This window comes from Lagenorhynchus albirostris, chromosome 3 (assembly GCF_949774975.1).
Source record: "Lagenorhynchus albirostris chromosome 3, mLagAlb1.1, whole genome shotgun sequence".
NCBI lineage: Eukaryota > Metazoa > Chordata > Mammalia > Artiodactyla > Delphinidae > Lagenorhynchus > Lagenorhynchus albirostris.
This window is the reverse complement of record NC_083097.1, coordinates 117473333-117491743: the sequence shown is the minus strand read 5'-3', so window position 1 is coordinate 117491743 and position 18411 is coordinate 117473333. Positions and strand designations below refer to the sequence as shown.

The window sequence follows — 18411 nt, the reverse complement described above, 5'->3', positions numbered from 1 at the left end:
AGTGTCTTGGTGAATCTGGATCCAAGTACACGCCTTTGAGGACTATAATTTAACTCAGAGTTTCATGGAGCACTGGACCAGTGTGGTATTATTTTTGACTTCATGGGAACTTTGCTTTTGTCTTCCCTGCTTATATGCTAAATCTTAACCTTATGGAAGAACCTCTATTTTATATCATATAATTTCTGCCCATAATTGTATTGAAATAGAAAAGTTGCTGCGCTTGTGTTTGGTGAGATAATACAGGGCGAGTGGGTGGCCGTATGTACCTAATCTGAAAAGCTAAACATAGTTGTATCACCGGGCTTTTGCATAAATCTACACATGTACATGCAGTTTGTTTGCTTATATGTTGTGAGTGAAACACAGTTTGGTTTCCATGTTTAATCTCATGTCACTAGAAAAACCGAGTTAAACATGTTTCAAGATGGTTATAAATGATTACTTAACCCACTCAAGATGTAGGGTCTCTTTAAAAGTCTGTTTAACATGTGCACTATATTAGCCAATTAAAGTTTTTTAAAAGTTTTTGGTGCTTGAAAACGAAAATATCCATCTACATTTTTTCATTTACAATGATTTATTTTATTTTTTATTGAGGTAATCTTGATTTATGGCATTATATTTCTACATCTGTATACCCTACAATGTGCTCACCACCAAAAATTTATTTTTCATCTATCACCATACAGTTGATCCCCTTTATCCACTTTGTCTCCCTCGTTTACCTACCCGCTCTGATAACCACTACTCTGTTGTCTGTAATGACATGTTTGTTTTATTTGGTTTTGGTTTGTTCATTTATTAGGGGTTTTGTTTGTTTATTATAGTTTTTCATATTCCAGATATGAGTGAAATCCTACAGTATTTATCTTTCTCTGTCTGACTTACTTAGCATAATACCCTCAAGTTCCCTCCATTTTGTCGCAAATGGCAAGATTTCATATTTTTTCTCATCTAGATTTTTTGTTTAATATTTATTCGGTTGCACCGGGTCTTAGTTGCGGCATGCAGGATCTTTAGTTGCAGCATGCAGAATGTTTTTTCAGTCGTGGCATGCGGGATCTAGTTCCCTGCGCAGGGATCCAACCTGGGCTCCCTGCACTGGGAGCGTGGAGCCTTAGTCACTGGACCACCAGGGTGGTCTCTGTCATCTTAGATTTTTAAGAGGAGAATATTCCTGCATACTGATGTGTCTTCCACAGCCTCGAGTTAAAGTTTCAGAGTAGGCATCCTGGATTTTCCCAAGATGTTCTACTCTTAAAATCGTGCTATTCATCTTCAAAGTGGGATCATATTCCACACTCTTAGTTAGGTGTGGCCTAGAGCATTAGGCCTCTGGGAAGTAGCCTGGCCTTTGTCTGTACCAAATTTCCTTCCTCTCTTCTCCCAAAGAGCTTCCCCTCTGCTCTACTTTAGACTGAGGAAGGGGTGAGGGATGGGGCTGTGCTTCTGTGCTTGGATGAAGACCCATGTAGTTGACAACAGTTCTTGGCTTCCAGTCTCGGGTCCTGGCCTGGGTAGGATTCCAGGATGTACTATTGGCCCATTTAGGGGTTGTTGATTCCTTTTGGATCGTTCACTGTCCTCTCTGCCTCCACCAGTCAGAAACCCTTCCAGGGAACAGAGAGTGCCAAAGCCATGAGAACTTTTTGTGCCCTGATGGTGATCAGGTGACGTTACCAGTGGATGAAGTCCTCTCCTCTCAAATAGAACTAGACAGAACTTAGTGCTTGCAGTCCACAGTGATTAATGTTAGGGCTGACCCATCCTGAAGTTTACCTGAGGGCTAATAACTCCTTGTCATTTTTTTACAGTGTTGGAAACTTCTAAATTTCGTACTGGCCATCTGTGAGTTTTATTGATGACTGTATATATGATGTGATTTTACAAAGCAATGAAACATAAGAAAAGCAACTTTATTAAACTGTACTATATGTATATATATAGGCACTGACAAAAACCAAAAACAGAAAAACATAGTTTGTCTGATCCCCACACTCTTGTGCATGTGTTCTTTGGCCCTATAATGTAAGAGGGTCATTCTTACTAAAGTAAGCCTCATCATTCCATGATGATCCAAGACCAGCAGAGTCTCTCTCAATAAGAAGTGTTCTTAAGCAGCCTGTAAAGCTGAAAAGAGGCAGGCTCCCAGTGTTAATGATCGCACGTGGCATGTGTGTCAATCACTGCTGGTGGAATGTACACCTGGTATGGAATCCCCAGTTTCCTTCAGCTTTCTTCTATCTGTGAAACCTCTGAGGTAAGTCTAGCCATATTGCCAGAGGCAAGAGGGTCAGGGTGATGGATGTTGACAAATGGGGGCTGGGGCAGACATTTGGGGAGGGGATGCTCAGTGTCATGCCTGGTGTGCTCCAGAGCGGTGGCTGGTCTTCCATTTGCTTTTTCTTTAAAAGAAAACCATTTTTCTACTTTACATCTAAGTTATTTATACATTTAAGTTATATATTACATACGTAAGTGGTCAGTAGCTACTTAATGGGGCTTCATTCAAGCAGGTCTGGATTAAAGCAGAAAAGAGAACAGGAATGGCTTCTGCAGGAAGTGGACCTTTCAAAGTCCGAAGGCCCCCTGCTCAGTACCCATGAGCTTGTCTCAATTAGCCCTATAGTCAATGGACCTTTTCACATGTTGTCCATTAAAGGTTTACCTAAATATCTTCAATAGAAATCATTTGAGGCAAGCAAGAGTGGGAGTAAGGAATTGAAACCTAAGTCAGAAGAATTGTTTTCCACCCTTTTTGCTTAATTCATGGTTCAATATTTAGATACAATTTGTACCACTTCAGATCTGTACTCAGACAAAAATATAGTAACTTGAAATATTGTGTTTAAAGAAATTTGAGTGTTCTATCATTAAATTATTTACCTAAATAAAAATATTTATTGAATTCACACCATTTACAGTATACTGTATTGAGCTCTGGGTATTCAGATATTAATGGTCTGGTTTCTGTTCTCAGGGATCTGATGGTCTAGATGTTTGTTTTCAGTCAGAAGAACAATATTCTAGAATACAATTTAGAACAAAAAAATAGAATCCAAATTGTGTGTGTGTGTGTGTGTGTGTGTGTGTATGTAAAATCAATGATGTGTGTGTGTAAAATCTTTCCCTTAACTATGTTTTTTTTTTTTTTTGCGGTACGCGGGCCTCTCACCGCTGTGACCTCTCCCGTTGCGGAGCACAGGCTCCGGACGCGCAGGCCCAGCGGCCATGGCTCACGGGCCCAGCCGCTCCGCGGCATGTGGGATCCTCCCGGACCGGGGCACAAACCCGTGTCCCCTGCATTGGCAGGCGGACTCTCAACCACTGCACCACCAGGGAAGCCCTGTTTTTGTTTTTATATTGTGGTTTCTTTGTAGTCTTTAAATTAGTTTCATGGTATTTCTTTCTTTTTTCTTCCCCAGCTTTATTGAGATATAATTGACAAATAACATTGTGCATGTTTAGGGTGTACAGTGTTATGATTTATATATTTGTTTATTATGAAATGATTATTACAATAAGGTTAATGTCCATCACCTCACAGGTTACTATTTATTTATTTATTTTGAGGTGAGATGGTATTTATTTCTAAGATTTAAGTTGGTCAAATCCATATTTCTGATGCCTAGCCTTATTTTAAACTTTACTTCCACATAGTATAATTTATCCCTCAACGTTTTAAAAATTATTTTTTATTGAAGTATAGTTAATTTACAATGTGTTAGTTTCCAGTGTACAGCAAAGTGATTCAGTTATACAAATGTGTGTGTGTATGTGTGTGTGTGTGTATATATTTATATATATATATATATATATATACATACATACTTTTTCAGGTTCTTTTCCATTATACGTTATTATAAGATATTGAGTATAGTTCCCTGTGCTAAAGAGTAGGTCCTTGTTGTTTACCTATTTTATATATAGTAGTGTGTATATGTTAATCCCAAACTCCTAATATATCCCTCCCTCCCCCATTCCCCTTTGGTAGGCATAAGTCTTTGACTCTATTTCTGTTTTGTAAATAAGTTCATTTGTATCATCTTTTTAGATTCCACAAATAAGTGATATAATATATTTGTCTTTTTCTGTCTAACTTACTTCACTTTATATGGTAAACTCTAAGTCCATCCATGTTGCTGCAAAAGGCATTATTTCATTCTTTTTATGGCTGCATAATATTCCATTGTGTGTGTGTGTATGTGTATATATATATATATGCCACATCTTCTTTATCTATTCATCTGTTGTTGGACATTTAGCTTGCTTCCATGTCTTGCCTATTATAAATAGTGCTACTGTGAACTTGCATGTATCTTTTAAAATTAGAGTTTTCTCTGCTATCCCTCAATTTTTTTTTTTTTTTTTTTTTTTTTTTTGGCCATGGTGCAAAACATGCAGGATCTTAGTTCCCGACCAGGGATTGAACCCAGGCCATGGCAGTGAAAGCACCGAGTCCTACCACTGGACTGCCAGGGAACTCCCTGGTATCCCTCAACTTTGAAAAATCTTATTATACCCTTTGGTCTACTGTCAGGACCAGATGGTATGCATCTTGCAATGCTATAGTGATACTGTAGCTAGAAATTCATTCTCTGTTCCAGCTTTCATGGGATACTAATACCAAGCTACAGCAGTTAAGTATATGTAATATCTCAGAAGGACCGTATCTGGCAGTGGAGTATCAAACTTGATCATTTTCTTGAATTAAACAAGAAAATGTCCCCAAGTTGTTGAACTTGGAAGAAAAAGCCTGTGCGTCCGGAGCCTGTGCTCCGCAGCGGGAGAGGCCACAACAGTGAGAGGCCCGCGTACCAAAAAAAAAAAAAAATCTGAACCCATTTGTCTCTGATATTCCAATCAGAAACCTCTCATATTAGTAGTTCTGGAACTAAGTCTTAGTGATGTTGATATCCCCAGAATGCTCAGAAGGTGGCCTTATGAGCAGCTCTCCACTGAAGGCTCCTTGTTCATCCTCCACATTTGAGTATCATTGAATGGGAGCAGAGAGAATTGGAAGAGGAAGATGGCTAAATCAAATTAGTGATCAAGAGGATAGAGCATATGTTGGCTTGAGTAAACTTCTGTGGGTGGTTCAAGGAACAGAAGGTAGGGCTGGGATAGGTCCTAGACCAGGTATAGCATGATTATGCCAAATAGAAGGTGGCTTCTAGTTGTCTTTAATAACAGCACATGTTTGTGCCTGGCTGTGTCTGTCTCTTAGGAGCCTAGATATGCTTCAGTGCTCTATACTTCCAGGTTGTGGGTCCATGTGCTAAACATTAAGTACTTTGAGGCTTTGAATCTTTGATAAAATAGTCATGAGTTCTAGCTCATCACCATCCAGGATACCACCTTGTTCTACCTGGTACCAACTCAGTACACAATATAGGATTGCTTAGCAGTGGGTTTTCTTTGTCATCCAGCAAGTTGGGTGTGTCATCCAGGACCACCATATGCAGCACTGTCATCATATGAATCAAGACCATGTTTTTTCCCTGTAGGTAATTCTCATGTATCAATTACTTCAGTTACGACTCATTTTCCTCAAAATCAGCTTTATTCTAAGATTAAATCAGCTTGCTTACTCTAAAGATTGAAAAGTAAATGATGTCTTCATTAGCTCTCATGTCTATAGCCTTATCGGACATCATGACAGCCAAGAAGCAGAGGGTGACAGTCCCTAAGATTTTGCTTCATAGAGCAAATGCAGAGCAGTGCCACCCAAGGGAGACTGGGGCCCAGCTCAAACACATCATTAGGTGTTGGTCCAGAACTTCTACTTGTGTGTGGCAAAGTTGAGCTAAGCTTCTTAATTAAGGCTTGGATTTGTAGAGCCTGAGGCTGTAACCACTTTGAGACTCCTTCCTCCCTTTGCAAGACTACCAAAACCAGTAATGGTATGAGGGAAACCTCCAATAGAACATGAGTTCTCAATAAAATATCACCAACTAACAAGACTAACAGTGTGAAAAACAGACTCAACAAATAAAAGATGTATACAGAAGAAACAGAGATTGGAACAATATGGAAAGAACTTAAAAGTAAAAGATATTTAATTTCCTCCAACAAAAAAGAAGGCAATGGCAATTGTTTAAAAAAAAAAAAAAGAACAAATTGTTGTGAAAACCTGCCAAATGGAAATTTTGGGGGAAAAAAGCCCACCAAAAACTATAGTTAATTTAAAAAAATTCAGTATATTGGGTGAATCTCAGGTTTGGACCTAGCAAATATCAGAACATCAAGAATAAAGAAAACATCTTAGAGAAAAGAAGTTTACAGATAAAAGAATGAGAACTAGACTGATAGACTGTTCATCAACAGTCTTCAATACCAAAAGAGGGAGAAGGAAAATTAGTTTACATTTTATTTTTTTATATAAATTTATTTATTTTTTTGCTGCGTTGGGTCTTCGTTGCTGTGCACGGGCTTTTGCTAGTTGCGGTGAGCGGGGTCTACTCTTCGTTGCGGTGCGCGCGCTTCTCATTGAAGTGGCTTCTCTTGTTGCAGAGCATGGGCTCTAGGCGCGTGGACTTCAGTAGTTGTGGCTTGTGGGCTCTAGAGCGCAGGCTCAGTAGTTGTGGTTCACGAGCTTAGTTGCTCTGCAGCATGTGGGATCTTCTGAGACTAGGGCTCGAACCCGTGTCCACTGCATTGGCAGGCGGATTCTTAACCGCTGCACCAACAGGGAAGTCCCTAGTTTACATTTTAAAATCTATGACCAACCAAACTATTGGCTAAGAACATGAGGATTAGACATAGAAATAACTGAATTATGCCTAATAGGTTGCCAGCTTTAAAACATGTAACAATCTACTCTAAGAAGCAAAATATAGTAGTGGAATATATGTTTAAAAACTGTCATTTTTTAAATTCCCATTTGCAAGGAAGCCATATTCAAGGATTAAGGAAGATTTATTAAAAGTGTGGTAAATTAGTTCACTAGTTTTAATGAGTGATATTTGAATATAGTTTAGTCTTTTAACAACTCTACATAAAAGTTTAAAGTTCATTTTCATCTCTTTGCCTTTCAGTATTAAAAACTAGATTAGAATATTAGTAAGAGATCAATCTGGAAATAATTCACAGTAATGAATTTGTCCATCCTTTAAAAGAAAAACTACTGGGAAATTATTATGAATGTAGAAAGTCATCATTTTTACCTAGTTCTGGACTTTCCGTTGGGGGAATTCCAAAAAGTGGCAAAGATACTTAGTACTATACATATAGTGCCCTCTCTGTCATGTACTTAATAAGATATCCAGGTAAAGAAGTTTCTGAAAGTTGTCTTCAAATAAAAGGGTAAAAGGTTTCCAATAGCCAAGAAATAAAAGCAACTTTGAACCAAGAGTAAGGTATAATTTTTTCCTATCTTCAAATTTAGTCCATATGATCTTTTCTGGCTTTACGAAACTCTGATCACTTCTCAACAATATGTGAATTCAGTGCATCTATCAACTAAGATATTATTAAGTATCTGTCTTCTTATGTCTGGGTCTAAATAACTCCCCGGTTATATAGTGCCTCCAATTTGAGTCCAAAATCATATACCATATTGGCCAAAAAAGAACTGGCCTCCATATTTTCTGTAGTTGAAAACTTCCCTGGTTCTCACATGAGCTGGAACTAAGCCAGCCAAATACAGAGAAGTCTTGATCAGAATTCTTTGCCTTTTCTCTGATCTTCATGAAAATTCAGCTAAGTATGAAAAGAAGAAAAAAAAATCTGACCAAAGATTCAGATTCAATATCTCTATAAAGTACTTAATGAGTGAAAGGAAATACTGTCTTTCCCCTGATTACTAAGGATTCATGTATTTGACTCTCATACCTAAAATAACACCATTTTACTATGATTATAACTTTATGTGTGATTGAAGACATGTCAGTATTAAATTTTTTTGTTTTTTTACAGTCATTAGGAGTTTAAAATTTTTGAGCTGTAATTGACATGTAACACTATATTGGCTTCAGGTGTGACAATGATTTGATTTTTGTGCATATTGCAAATGATGACATAAGTCTAGTTAACATCTAGTTAACAACATTCTTTTTCTCTTTTGAGAATTTTCAAAATCTTTGAGAAACTTCAGTCCTCTTTCTTCTAGTCATGAGTATTCAATTTTTGGAAAGTTCTATGCCTCTGGATGAGAAAATGCCTATAAGAAATTTTATTGTTTACTAATCAGATTTTTTTTTTTTTTTTTTTTGCTGTACGTGGGCCTCTCACTGCTGTAGCCTCTCCCGTCGCGGAGCACAGGCTCCGGACACGCAGGCCAGCAGCCATGGCCCACGGGCCCAGCCGCCCCGCAACACGTGGGATCCTCCCGGACGGGGGCACAAACCTGCGTCCCCTGCATCGGCAGGCGGGCCCCCAACCACTGCGCCACCAGGGAAGCCCACTAATCAGATTTTTAAATTGGGGACTAAATATTTTGTACTTTAAAATAAGGTTTATTTTTTTCTATTTCATTCAAAATAGACATAAAAATTGATGTTTGGTTGCTTCAAGAGTTTATTCTTAGTTGTAGTTAATTTAGACTTTCACAGTGATATTGTTCTCTCCCCTTTAGAACTTCCCATTCTTCTAATCTTTTAATTACTCTATAGGAGGTAGAATGCTGATGTGGTTGGGCAGTGTTTATCCCAGAAGGACCATACATAATCCTAAGTCATGTCAGGTTGAAATCTGAAAGAGGGAACTAAGAGAGGAAACAAAGAAAATATTTCCTTCATATATCACCATATAAATGCCAAGTAGATATTAATTCTTTTAAAGTAGGATTGGATGGGACACCACTTTTGCTATAAAGCATTGAGAGAACATATATACATGTACTTTCTTGAAATCTTTTTAAAATGGCCCTCAGGTTGATAATACTTACATCTCAGAAGTTAAAAAAGAAATTGTCATTCCACCAGATGCTTATTAAATAATCTTTTCATGCCAAACGAAAAAGCACGATCAGTTGTTCAAAATGCCTATGTTTAATTTTTTTTCTCAGTCATTCATCATAAATACACTTTAGGCAAATCTAAGAGTAATCTGACCTACATTTTTTGTCCATTTTTAGCCAATATAAGCATATACAGTGTTGAAATATTAATTGCAAATGTAAAAACAGAAAATGAATTATATGTGTAAGTTTTATTTGAGTACTAAGCCCCTACAGGACGATACACCTTAAAGTGGTACATATTAAAACATTTTTAGTTATCCACTTCATTAACCACAAACAAAGCTGCTTTAGGAGTATTATAAAGAATATTACCTGACTATATTCAATAGGGTAAATTATAATATTGGTGGTTCAGAACTCTCTCTACATTGCTTTGGATAGAGAATTTGAAATGACTACCTTAAATAAACCTATTTGAAATCATCATTAAAAGATAATGCATTTATTTTTACTCACCTATTAGAAAAAGAAAGAGGCATTAATACTGGATTGAAAAGGTAGGAAGCAGATGAAAAAAGAACATGCAGGGTTAACTAGACAGAAAGTAAAATGAAGATATAAACAAAATACTATATCAACTCAAGAGCCTTGACTTAAAAGAAAGCATTCGTAGCCAGACAACTTTCTGATTCTTCTGTTAATGAAACCTACGCTATTCTTGCAATTGCCTTTTTGCACTAGTCCTGCCCAGTGTCTTGAACCAGACCACTAGGGAGAATCGGCTTCAAGAAGTTAAACTCATTTAACCCGGAGCCTCCCGTCAGACACACCTCGTGCTGGTAGCTCTGGGACAGGGTCCCCGTGCCGTTGACGTCCACCAGGTGGCCCGGAAAGTGGCCCTCGGGCACCGAGCAGCGACTCACCGAGGCCGCCCCGCCCCTCCTGCACAGCCGCACCACGACGAACACCAGCACCGAGAAGACGAAGAGCCAGGACACCGACGCCAAAGAACCCACCAGGTAGGCGGTGAGCCGGGCGGCCGGAACCGCGTCCGCCGCTTCCGCTTCCGGGGCCGGCAGGTAGGGCTGCGAGAAGCCGTCCACCAGCAGCACGTGCAGCGTGAGGCTGGCCGAGAGCGGCGGCTCGCCGTTGTCCTTGACCAGCACCACCAGCCTGTGCTTGGCCGCGTCGCGCTCGCTCAGCAGCCGGGCCGTGCGCACCTCGCCGTTGTGCGCCCACACGCCGAACAGCCCGGGCTCCGTGGCCTTGAGCAGCTGGTACGACAGCCAGGCGTTCTGGCCCGAGTCGCCGTCCACCGCCACCACCTTGGTCACCAGGTAACCCGCCTCGGCCGCCCTGGGCACCAGCTCGGTGCAGGGCGCCGAGGCGTTCTGCAGCGGGTACAGCACGAAGGGCGCGTTGTCGTTGTCGTCCGCCACGAGCACGCGCACCAGCGCCTGGCTGCTGAGCGCGGGCGAACCGCGGTCGGCGGCGCCCACGCGGAACTCGAACGCCCGCAGGGCCTCGTAGTCCAGGGACCTCAGGGCGAACAGGTGGCCGTTGTCCGGGTTGATGGACACCAGGGAGGCCAGGGGCACGTGCGCGTCGAGGGGCGGCAGCAGCGAGTAGGTGACCTGGGCGTTGGCGCCCGCGTCTCTGTCTGTGGCGCGGACGCTGCCGAAGTGCAGGGCGGGGCTGTTGTTCTCGCGGACGGACAGGGTGTAGGAGGTCTGGGTGAAGGCGGGGGCGTTGTCGTTGACGTCGGACACCAGCACGGTTATGTTGTGCTCAGTTTTCAGCCTGGGGGTTCCCATATCTGTGACTGTGATGGTTATGTTGTACTCAGCTCTGATCTCTCTGTCCAGCTCTCCTTCTGACAGTAGGGTATAAAAATTCTCTACAGATGGTTTCAAGATGAAGGGGAGATCGTTCTCGATGGAACACACCATTTTCCCATTGTCTCCAGAGTCTAGGTCAGAAACACTGAAAACAGCCACCACAGTCTCTGGCGAGTTCTCTGGGATAGGGCTGGTAATTGAGGACAAGGTCAGTTCTGGTGGGTTGTCGTTCACATCAACCACCTGAACTATATCACTGTTGATTTTCCTGAAAGGCCTCCACCATCCTTGGCTTCTATATCCACTTCCTAAGTATGGATCGCCTCAAAATTCAAATATTTGATTAGTCGGATATCACCAGTAATTGGATTTAGTTGAAAAGTTTTTCTAATTTCTTCAGAAACATGAAAAAATGCATATGATATTGTCCCCAAATTTCCTGTATCTAAGTCAGAAGCTGAAACAGTGACAATAAGAGAGTTAACGGGGCTGTTCTCTAGAACTTGAACCTCATAGAGGGACTGTGTAAATTCTGGGGTGTTGTCGTTTATGTTTAAGATCAGGATGTGAACCTGGACGGTCCCAGACCTCCGTGGGGTCCCGCCATCCAGCGCAGTGAGCATTAACCTAAGCTCTGGCTGCTCCTCACGATCCAGTGCTTTGTCTAGTACTAGTTCTGGGTACTTCCTTCCATCCCTACGACTGCGTGTGAGAACGTGGAAATGGGAATTCGGAGTGATCGTGTAGTTTTGGAGACTGTTTCTTCCCACATCCAAGTCTTCAGCATTTCCCAAAGGAATTATTGTTCCTGGTGGAGTGTTTTCTAGGATTTTCAGCTGCATTTCATTTTCAGAGAATGCCGGAGAATGGTCATTTACGTCTATCACCTGGAGCTCATTTGTAATAAACTGCAAGGGGTTTTGCAGTAATATCTGAAACTGCAGTATGCATGGTTCTGCGGAGCCGCATAGCTCCTCCCGGTCCAATTTCTCATGCAGGAGCAAATCACCGGTCTGATGGTTGAGCTGAAAATACTGTCTGTTCCCTTTAGACACAACTTGGGCCCCTCTCGCGGCCAGTTTCCCTACACTCAGCCCCAGATCCTTTGCTAGATTGGAGATGAAAAACCCCCTCTCTTTTTCCTCAGCCACAGAGTAGCGTCTCGACTGGGACGCAGCCAGAGACCCACCGAGAAAAACATAGAGAAACAGGACTTGCCTTTGTCTAAGAAAGCGCTCTCCTCCGGCCTCCATTGCATTTTCTGCCATGTTCTTCCGAGAAATACTGTCAAGCTAGCCTGCAACAGCACTGGGAAACACAGTCTTTTGCCTCCTAACCTTTGAAGAAAACCTAGCGAATAATCCTTACTAGAGTCTTAGATTTGCTTGCTTAAAAATCTGCCCCGACTCACAACCCCTAGTTTACTGCAGTGAATCGTTGTGTTACTGAGTATACACAGTGCCTGCGGTTTATTTCTCCTTTTTAGTCAACAGCGCCACCGTGCGTTCGCTCACAGTTTCAGAATCTTGGAGAAGGTGATGTTTGCTGGGCTTTTAGTTTTGATTTTTTTAAATCGCTTATTCCCTTTTATCAAACCGAGTTGATGCTACTGTAGGAATTCCTTCTGTTATATGGTTCAAATAAACACAATCTAGGGAGAAGAAATGCGCTCTTATCTAAAAGAAGTGACTGTCCCTGGTAGAGTCCCATTTCCATGATTTTGCGGAAGTGGGCACCTGCTAGAACTACTCACCCCACCTCCTGTAATTATTACAGAAAAAGTTTTACAAGATTTTGCTCTAAGTGATGAAGCTTCGCTTTCCTACTTGTGTTTTTCTTTATTTTCCAAATTTTGTAAAATGCACACGAGTTGCATTTATAGTCAGAAAAATGCTATGAAAAGACAACCTCAAGCAAGGTGATAAAAAATTATAATAGATCATGTCAGGGGATATATCCAGAGACCACAAATGCCTAATTCCTTCCACATTTTCGCACTCACTCAAGGAACACAGAGCTTTCTCCTCTTCCTATTTCACAGTAATTCTATGATTACTGGTTTCATCTGTATTAACTCTTTAATCTGCATAACTGTATTTCACCTGTGGAAACCGATATTTATTGCGTTTGTAGAAGTTAGATGTATTGTGGTAATAAGACAGACTATGTCTGTATATCTTATAGAGTTTCCCATCTAATGGGGTGAACAGAATTTAAACAGATGTTTAAACAGTACTATACAGGAAATGTATAATGAGTGCACTGGAAGTATACAATATGGAGACCTAACTTAATGGGGGGGATTCAGAAAGTTTCCCAAAGATGTCCCATTTAATCTGGAATATGAAGGATGAGAAGAAGTTTGCCAGGCTAAAACTAAAATGGGAGGATTCCATATATAAGGAATGCAAAGGCCCGGGGACAGTAAAGCATAGCTATTCTAGATAATGAAGGTAGGATAGTGTTTAGTGTCTCAAGAGTAAGTGGGGGGCTTCCCTGGTGGCGCAGTGGTTAAGAATCCACCTACCAATGCAGGAGACACGGGTTCGAGCCCTGGTCCAGAAGATCCTACATGGCGAGGACTAAATTAGCCCGCACGCCCTAGAGCCCGTGCTCTGCAACAAGAGAAGCCACGACAATGAGAAGCCCGTGCACCACAACGAAGAGCAGCCCCAGCTCATGGCAACTAGAGAAAGCTGGTGCGCAGCAACGAAGACTCAACCCAGCCAAAAATAAATAAATAGACATTAAAAAAAAAAGAAACATAAATATCACCTATTAAAAAATAAAGAGTAAGTGGGAAGACAAGGCTGGACAGGGAGGCAGGGGCCAAATAATAGGTGGCTGGATTTTATTCTAAGAGTGAAAGGAAGCTATTGCAAGGTTTTGGGCAGAGCAGCAAAACAGCACAAATATTATGTGTTCAATATAGCTTCTTCACAATTATAAGTAATGTTATATGAAGGACCATTTATTAAATTTACTCTTAATATTAGTGATACTAAAAATAACAAAATTACACTTCTTATCCTTATGTTATCTTATTTGGACATAACTGCAAGCTATTTAAATAGCTGTTATCATTTCTGGGGGTACAGAAATTATATGACTTATCCAAGATCCAACAGGTAATAATTTGATACCAAGATACTTCTCTATATGAATGCTAAACTCAAAATGAGACCTTTAAATTTTATATTATAATTTTAATAGTATGTTCAAATAAACATGAAATAATATGAAAATTTAAAGATAGTCTGAAGAACATTAAAAATTAAAATTCCATTTTAATGTGTGGATCAGAAATTGAACTGCAAAAAATAAATAAGAATAAAGAAAGTTAAATGAATCACTTAAGGAATTATGGAAGGAAAATATACATCATAAAATTGTAAACACAATTTCCCCATGTGGATTGCTTAAGCTAGTGGGCAGGAGAGGAGATTAAAATTAAGCAGAAAAAGAAAAAGGAAAACTATCTTGAAGGAAAGAGACACCAAGTACTAATAACTGCATAATGTTTGAATAGCAGTGAAGTTCTGTTAATAACCAAAAATTAAATCAGAGAGCATTTAATTCCAGCAAAATTTGTCCTATGAGTATTTTAATGTATTTGAGTGTCAGTGTATCAAAGATGAAATAAAGACATTTCTTTCCTTCAATCAGTCATTTAAAATTTTTATGAAGAACCTAGTCTTGCAGTCATTGTGCTAATCATGCAATAAATGGAGAGCTACTGAGAAACATAACTGAAGCACTAAAAAGGAAACAAAAAAGCATTGAAAAGTCTAGGAAACTGAAAGGGGGAAAATGGAAGTATTCAGTGAAAAAAAAAATAGAATGAGCAAACCAAGATAAATATTTTTTTCCATGGGCTTATTTCCAATTGAATCATAAATGCTCCAGATATTTTTTTTAAATGCAATGCCAAATTACATATGAAGTTTCTAAAATTTGGTCATAGACAAAAACATGTACTCTCTCAGATCTTTTGGATTTTAATGAAGTACTCAAAGAATAGATGGTTTTAAATAATTAAAACAGATTTTTAAATGGTGGGATTGAAACAATCAGAGGTTTTAAAATTTTTAATAAAAAGCATGAATAATTAGCATGTCTGAAAATGACTGGACATTGCTATTTATTTAACTACATTTTAGAATATTGGTAGTTGATTTATTGAAGACTTTTAATTTGGATGATTTGTAGAATCCAACAGTCAAGGTTTTCACAATCTCTAAAGAATCATACTTATCAGGTATGAACATTTTAAGGAAGTATATATTTAGAAAAGTGTGAGAGGGTGCTTTGTTATTCATGAATGTACCTATGTTAATGGTTTTAGCCAATGTGAGTTCACAGGAAGAAAGTTTAAACTAGCCTAAGAGAATACTCTATACAAACACAAATATTCTGGGTAGGAAAAAAGAGTAACCCTATGTACTTATTGCAAACTTTCAAAAATGTAGGAATGCAAAAATTACCTAGGGACTGTGGAAGGTGAATTTTGAAAAAAAGTGCTCTAAAAATTAAAGACTTCAGAAAATACAAAATATACTTTCACACATTAAATCGAATTAAGTTACAGTGATATTAACAGCAAGAAAGAAAATTTGCATTCATTATACCACAGAGCAGCACATCTAGAAACACCAGTAACATGCGCTGAATTGGAATAAGATGGTTACATTTCAAATACAAAGAAAACAACTCCAATGGGCAAGGCAGTAAAAAAGGACTTTGCACAATTTAACTGAGACGGCATCATAGACCCTTATTAAAATTTAACTGAATTCAAAACTATTCCTGAAACTGGGGTGTGCCTCACTAACCCTCTCCTCATCTTGAGTAAGGAAGTTTGGGATAACCGACTTGAGGAACTTGAAAGTCCCAGAGCCTCCCGTCAGACACACCTCGTACTGGTAGCTCTGGGACAGGGTCCCCGTGCCGCTGACGTCCACCAGGTGGCCCGGAAAGGGGCCCTCGGGCACCGAGCAGCGACCCACCGAGATCGCCCCGCCCCTCCTGCACAGCCGCACCACGACGAACACCAGCACCGAGAAGACGAAGAGCGACGACACCGACGCCAAGGCGACCACCAGATAGACGGTGAGCGGGGTGATCGGGGCCGCGTCCGCCGCTTCCGCTTCACGGGCCGGCAGGTAGGGCTGCGAGAAGCCGTCCACCAGCAGCACGTGCAGCGTGAGGCTGGCCGAGAGCGGCGGCTCGCCGTTGTCCTTGACCAGCACCAGCAGCCTGTGCTTGGCCGCGTCGCGCTCGCTCAGCAGCCGGGCCGTGCGCACCTCGCCGTTGTGCGCCCACACGCCGAACAGCCCGGGCTCCGTGGCCTTGAGCAGCTGGTACGACAGCCAGGCGTTCTGGCCCGAGTCGCCGTCCACCGCCACCACCTTGGTCACCAGGTAGCCCGCCTCGGCCGCCCTGGGCACCAGCTCGGTGCAGGGCGCCGAGGCGTTCTGCAGCGGGTACAGCACGAAGGGCGCGTTGTCGTTGTCGTCCGCCACGAGCACGCGCACCAGCGCCTGGCTGCTGAGCGCGGGCGAGCCGCGGTCGGCGGCGCCCACGCGGAACTCGAACGCCCGCAGGGCCTCGTAGTCCAGGGACCTCAGGGCGAACAGGTGGCCGTTGTCCGGGTTGATGGACACCAGGGAGGCCAGGGGCACGTGCGCGTCGAGGGCCGGCAGCAGCGAGTAGGTGACCTGGGCGTTGGCGCCCGCGTCTCTGTCTGTGGCGCGGACGCTGCCGAAGTGCAGGGCGGGGCTGTTGTTCTCGCGGACGGACAGGGTGTAGGAGGTCTGGGTGAAGGCGGGGGCGTTGTCGTTGACGTCGGACACCAGCACGGTTATGTTGTGCTCGGTTTTCAGCCTGGGGGTTCCCATATCTGTGACTGTGATGGTGATGTTATATTCGGATCTTGTTTGTCGGTCCAGGACTGTGTTTGTGACTAAACTGTAAAAATTCTCAACAGAGGGTTTAAGAATGAAGGGAAGATCATCTTGGATGGAGCAAACCATCCTTCCATTGTCTCCAGAGTCAGGATCTGAAACGCTGAATACAGCAATTACAGTCTCCTGCAAGTTTTCTGGGATCTCAGTGATAAGCGTTGACGTGGTCAGTTCTGGCGGGTTGTCATTCAAATCCATCACTTGGACAAACACCACACAACTGCCAGAAAGGCCCCCACCATCTGTCGCCTGAATATTTAATGTATAAGTCTGAATAGATTCAAAATCCAGTTCCTGTGTTAAAAGGAGTTCTCCCGATTTTGCATTTATTCCAAATGTTTTCCGAATATCCTCAGATGCTTGGGGAAGTACATAAGATATTTCTCCATAGGTTCCAATATCTAAATCTCTGGCAGAGACAATGGCAACCTGGGATCCAATGGGGCTGTTTTCTAGGACATGCGCCTCATAGTGCAGCTTTGCAAACTCGGGGGCATTATCATTGATGTCTAAGACTTCAATGCGGATTAGGGCGGTCCCAGACCTGGGTGGAATCCCGCCATCCAGCGCTGTGACGGTTAATCTGATCTCAGGCTGTTCCTCTCTATCCAGTGCTTTGTCCAGCACCAGCTGTGGTAATATTGTGCCGTCGGAACTGTCTTGTAATTTAAGATGGAAGTGGGAATTGGGGCTGACTGTGTAACTTTGGAGACTGTTGCTTCCTACATCTAAGTCCTGGGCACGCTCTATTAGGAAAGTAGTTCAAGGAGTGATACTTTCTGAAATTTTCAATATTATTTCTTTGTCTAGGAAAACTGGAGAATGATCATTTATGTCCCTAATCCGTAGCTCAGCCTGGAAAAACTTCAAGGGATTTTCCAGTAACATCTGGAAAGGTAGTACACAGGGCTCGGTAGGGCCACATAGCTCCTCCGGGTCCAGTTTCTCACTTAACAACAAATCCCCGGTCTGCCTATCAAAATGCAAACGCATTTTTTTCCCTTTGGAAACGACCCGGGGGGCCCGAGCAGCTAGATCATCTACCTCCAACCCCAAGTCTTTCAACAGATTGGCCACAAAGGAGCCACCGTCCATTTCCTCGGCCACTGAATAATGCCTAGGCTCAGAACCAGCCTGAGCTTTGCCCAGCCAAACAAAGAATATCAAGACTTGCCTTTGTTTCAGAAAGCATTTCTTCCTCTCTCCTGCCTCCATCGCTCTCTCGTCTCCCAGCAAACTTGACCCAGCTCGGATTCACGTTGTCGCTGATCTATCTCCCAGTATCACTCAGACACTGGGATAAGTGGAGATGCCTATGGCCCTGATTTCCCGGAGCAACTGCCTTAGAAAGCCTCCTTTTCCTGCTTGCTTCTTTAGCAGAGCATCTGGCTAGAGGAGCGCAGACTGGTAGCTTTCTTCCTTCTACTTCTAATGCTGCGGCGCCACCCTGCGTCCTTTCCGAGTGTTTATTTTTACCAAAACATTAAGGAAATCCCAATCCTTTCTTTCAGACTGATGGCAATCTAAATGGAATATTTTCAAGTAGTGTCTCTCAATGTACCGAAGTAACAATAGTTCCATATTAACTAAAATCCAGTCCCTAATAACTTTTTAAAATTATCCTTCCATTATCCTCCCCCAGTTTTCTTCAACTTAAATAAGAATTCTATTCACTCTTGAATTCCTTTTACAAATGCACTTATTT

General features: G+C 41.8%; 1 protein-coding gene and 1 pseudogene across 1 annotated transcript; both read right to left on the bottom strand.

Annotated features, from left to right (window-relative positions):
- Positions 1-9156: 9156 nt before the first annotated feature.
- On the bottom strand, positions 9157-12011 carry LOC132517143 (protocadherin beta-3-like). Its single transcript, XM_060143790.1, is given in 2 exon segments — positions 9157-10995; positions 10998-12011. Coding segments are annotated over 2 exon segments (2367 nt in total). The 3' UTR covers positions 9157-9642.
- A 3371-nt stretch (positions 12012-15382) lies between these two features.
- LOC132517142 (protocadherin beta-2-like) lies at positions 15383-17921 on the bottom strand (annotated as a pseudogene).
- Between the last annotated feature and the right edge of the window lie 490 nt (positions 17922-18411).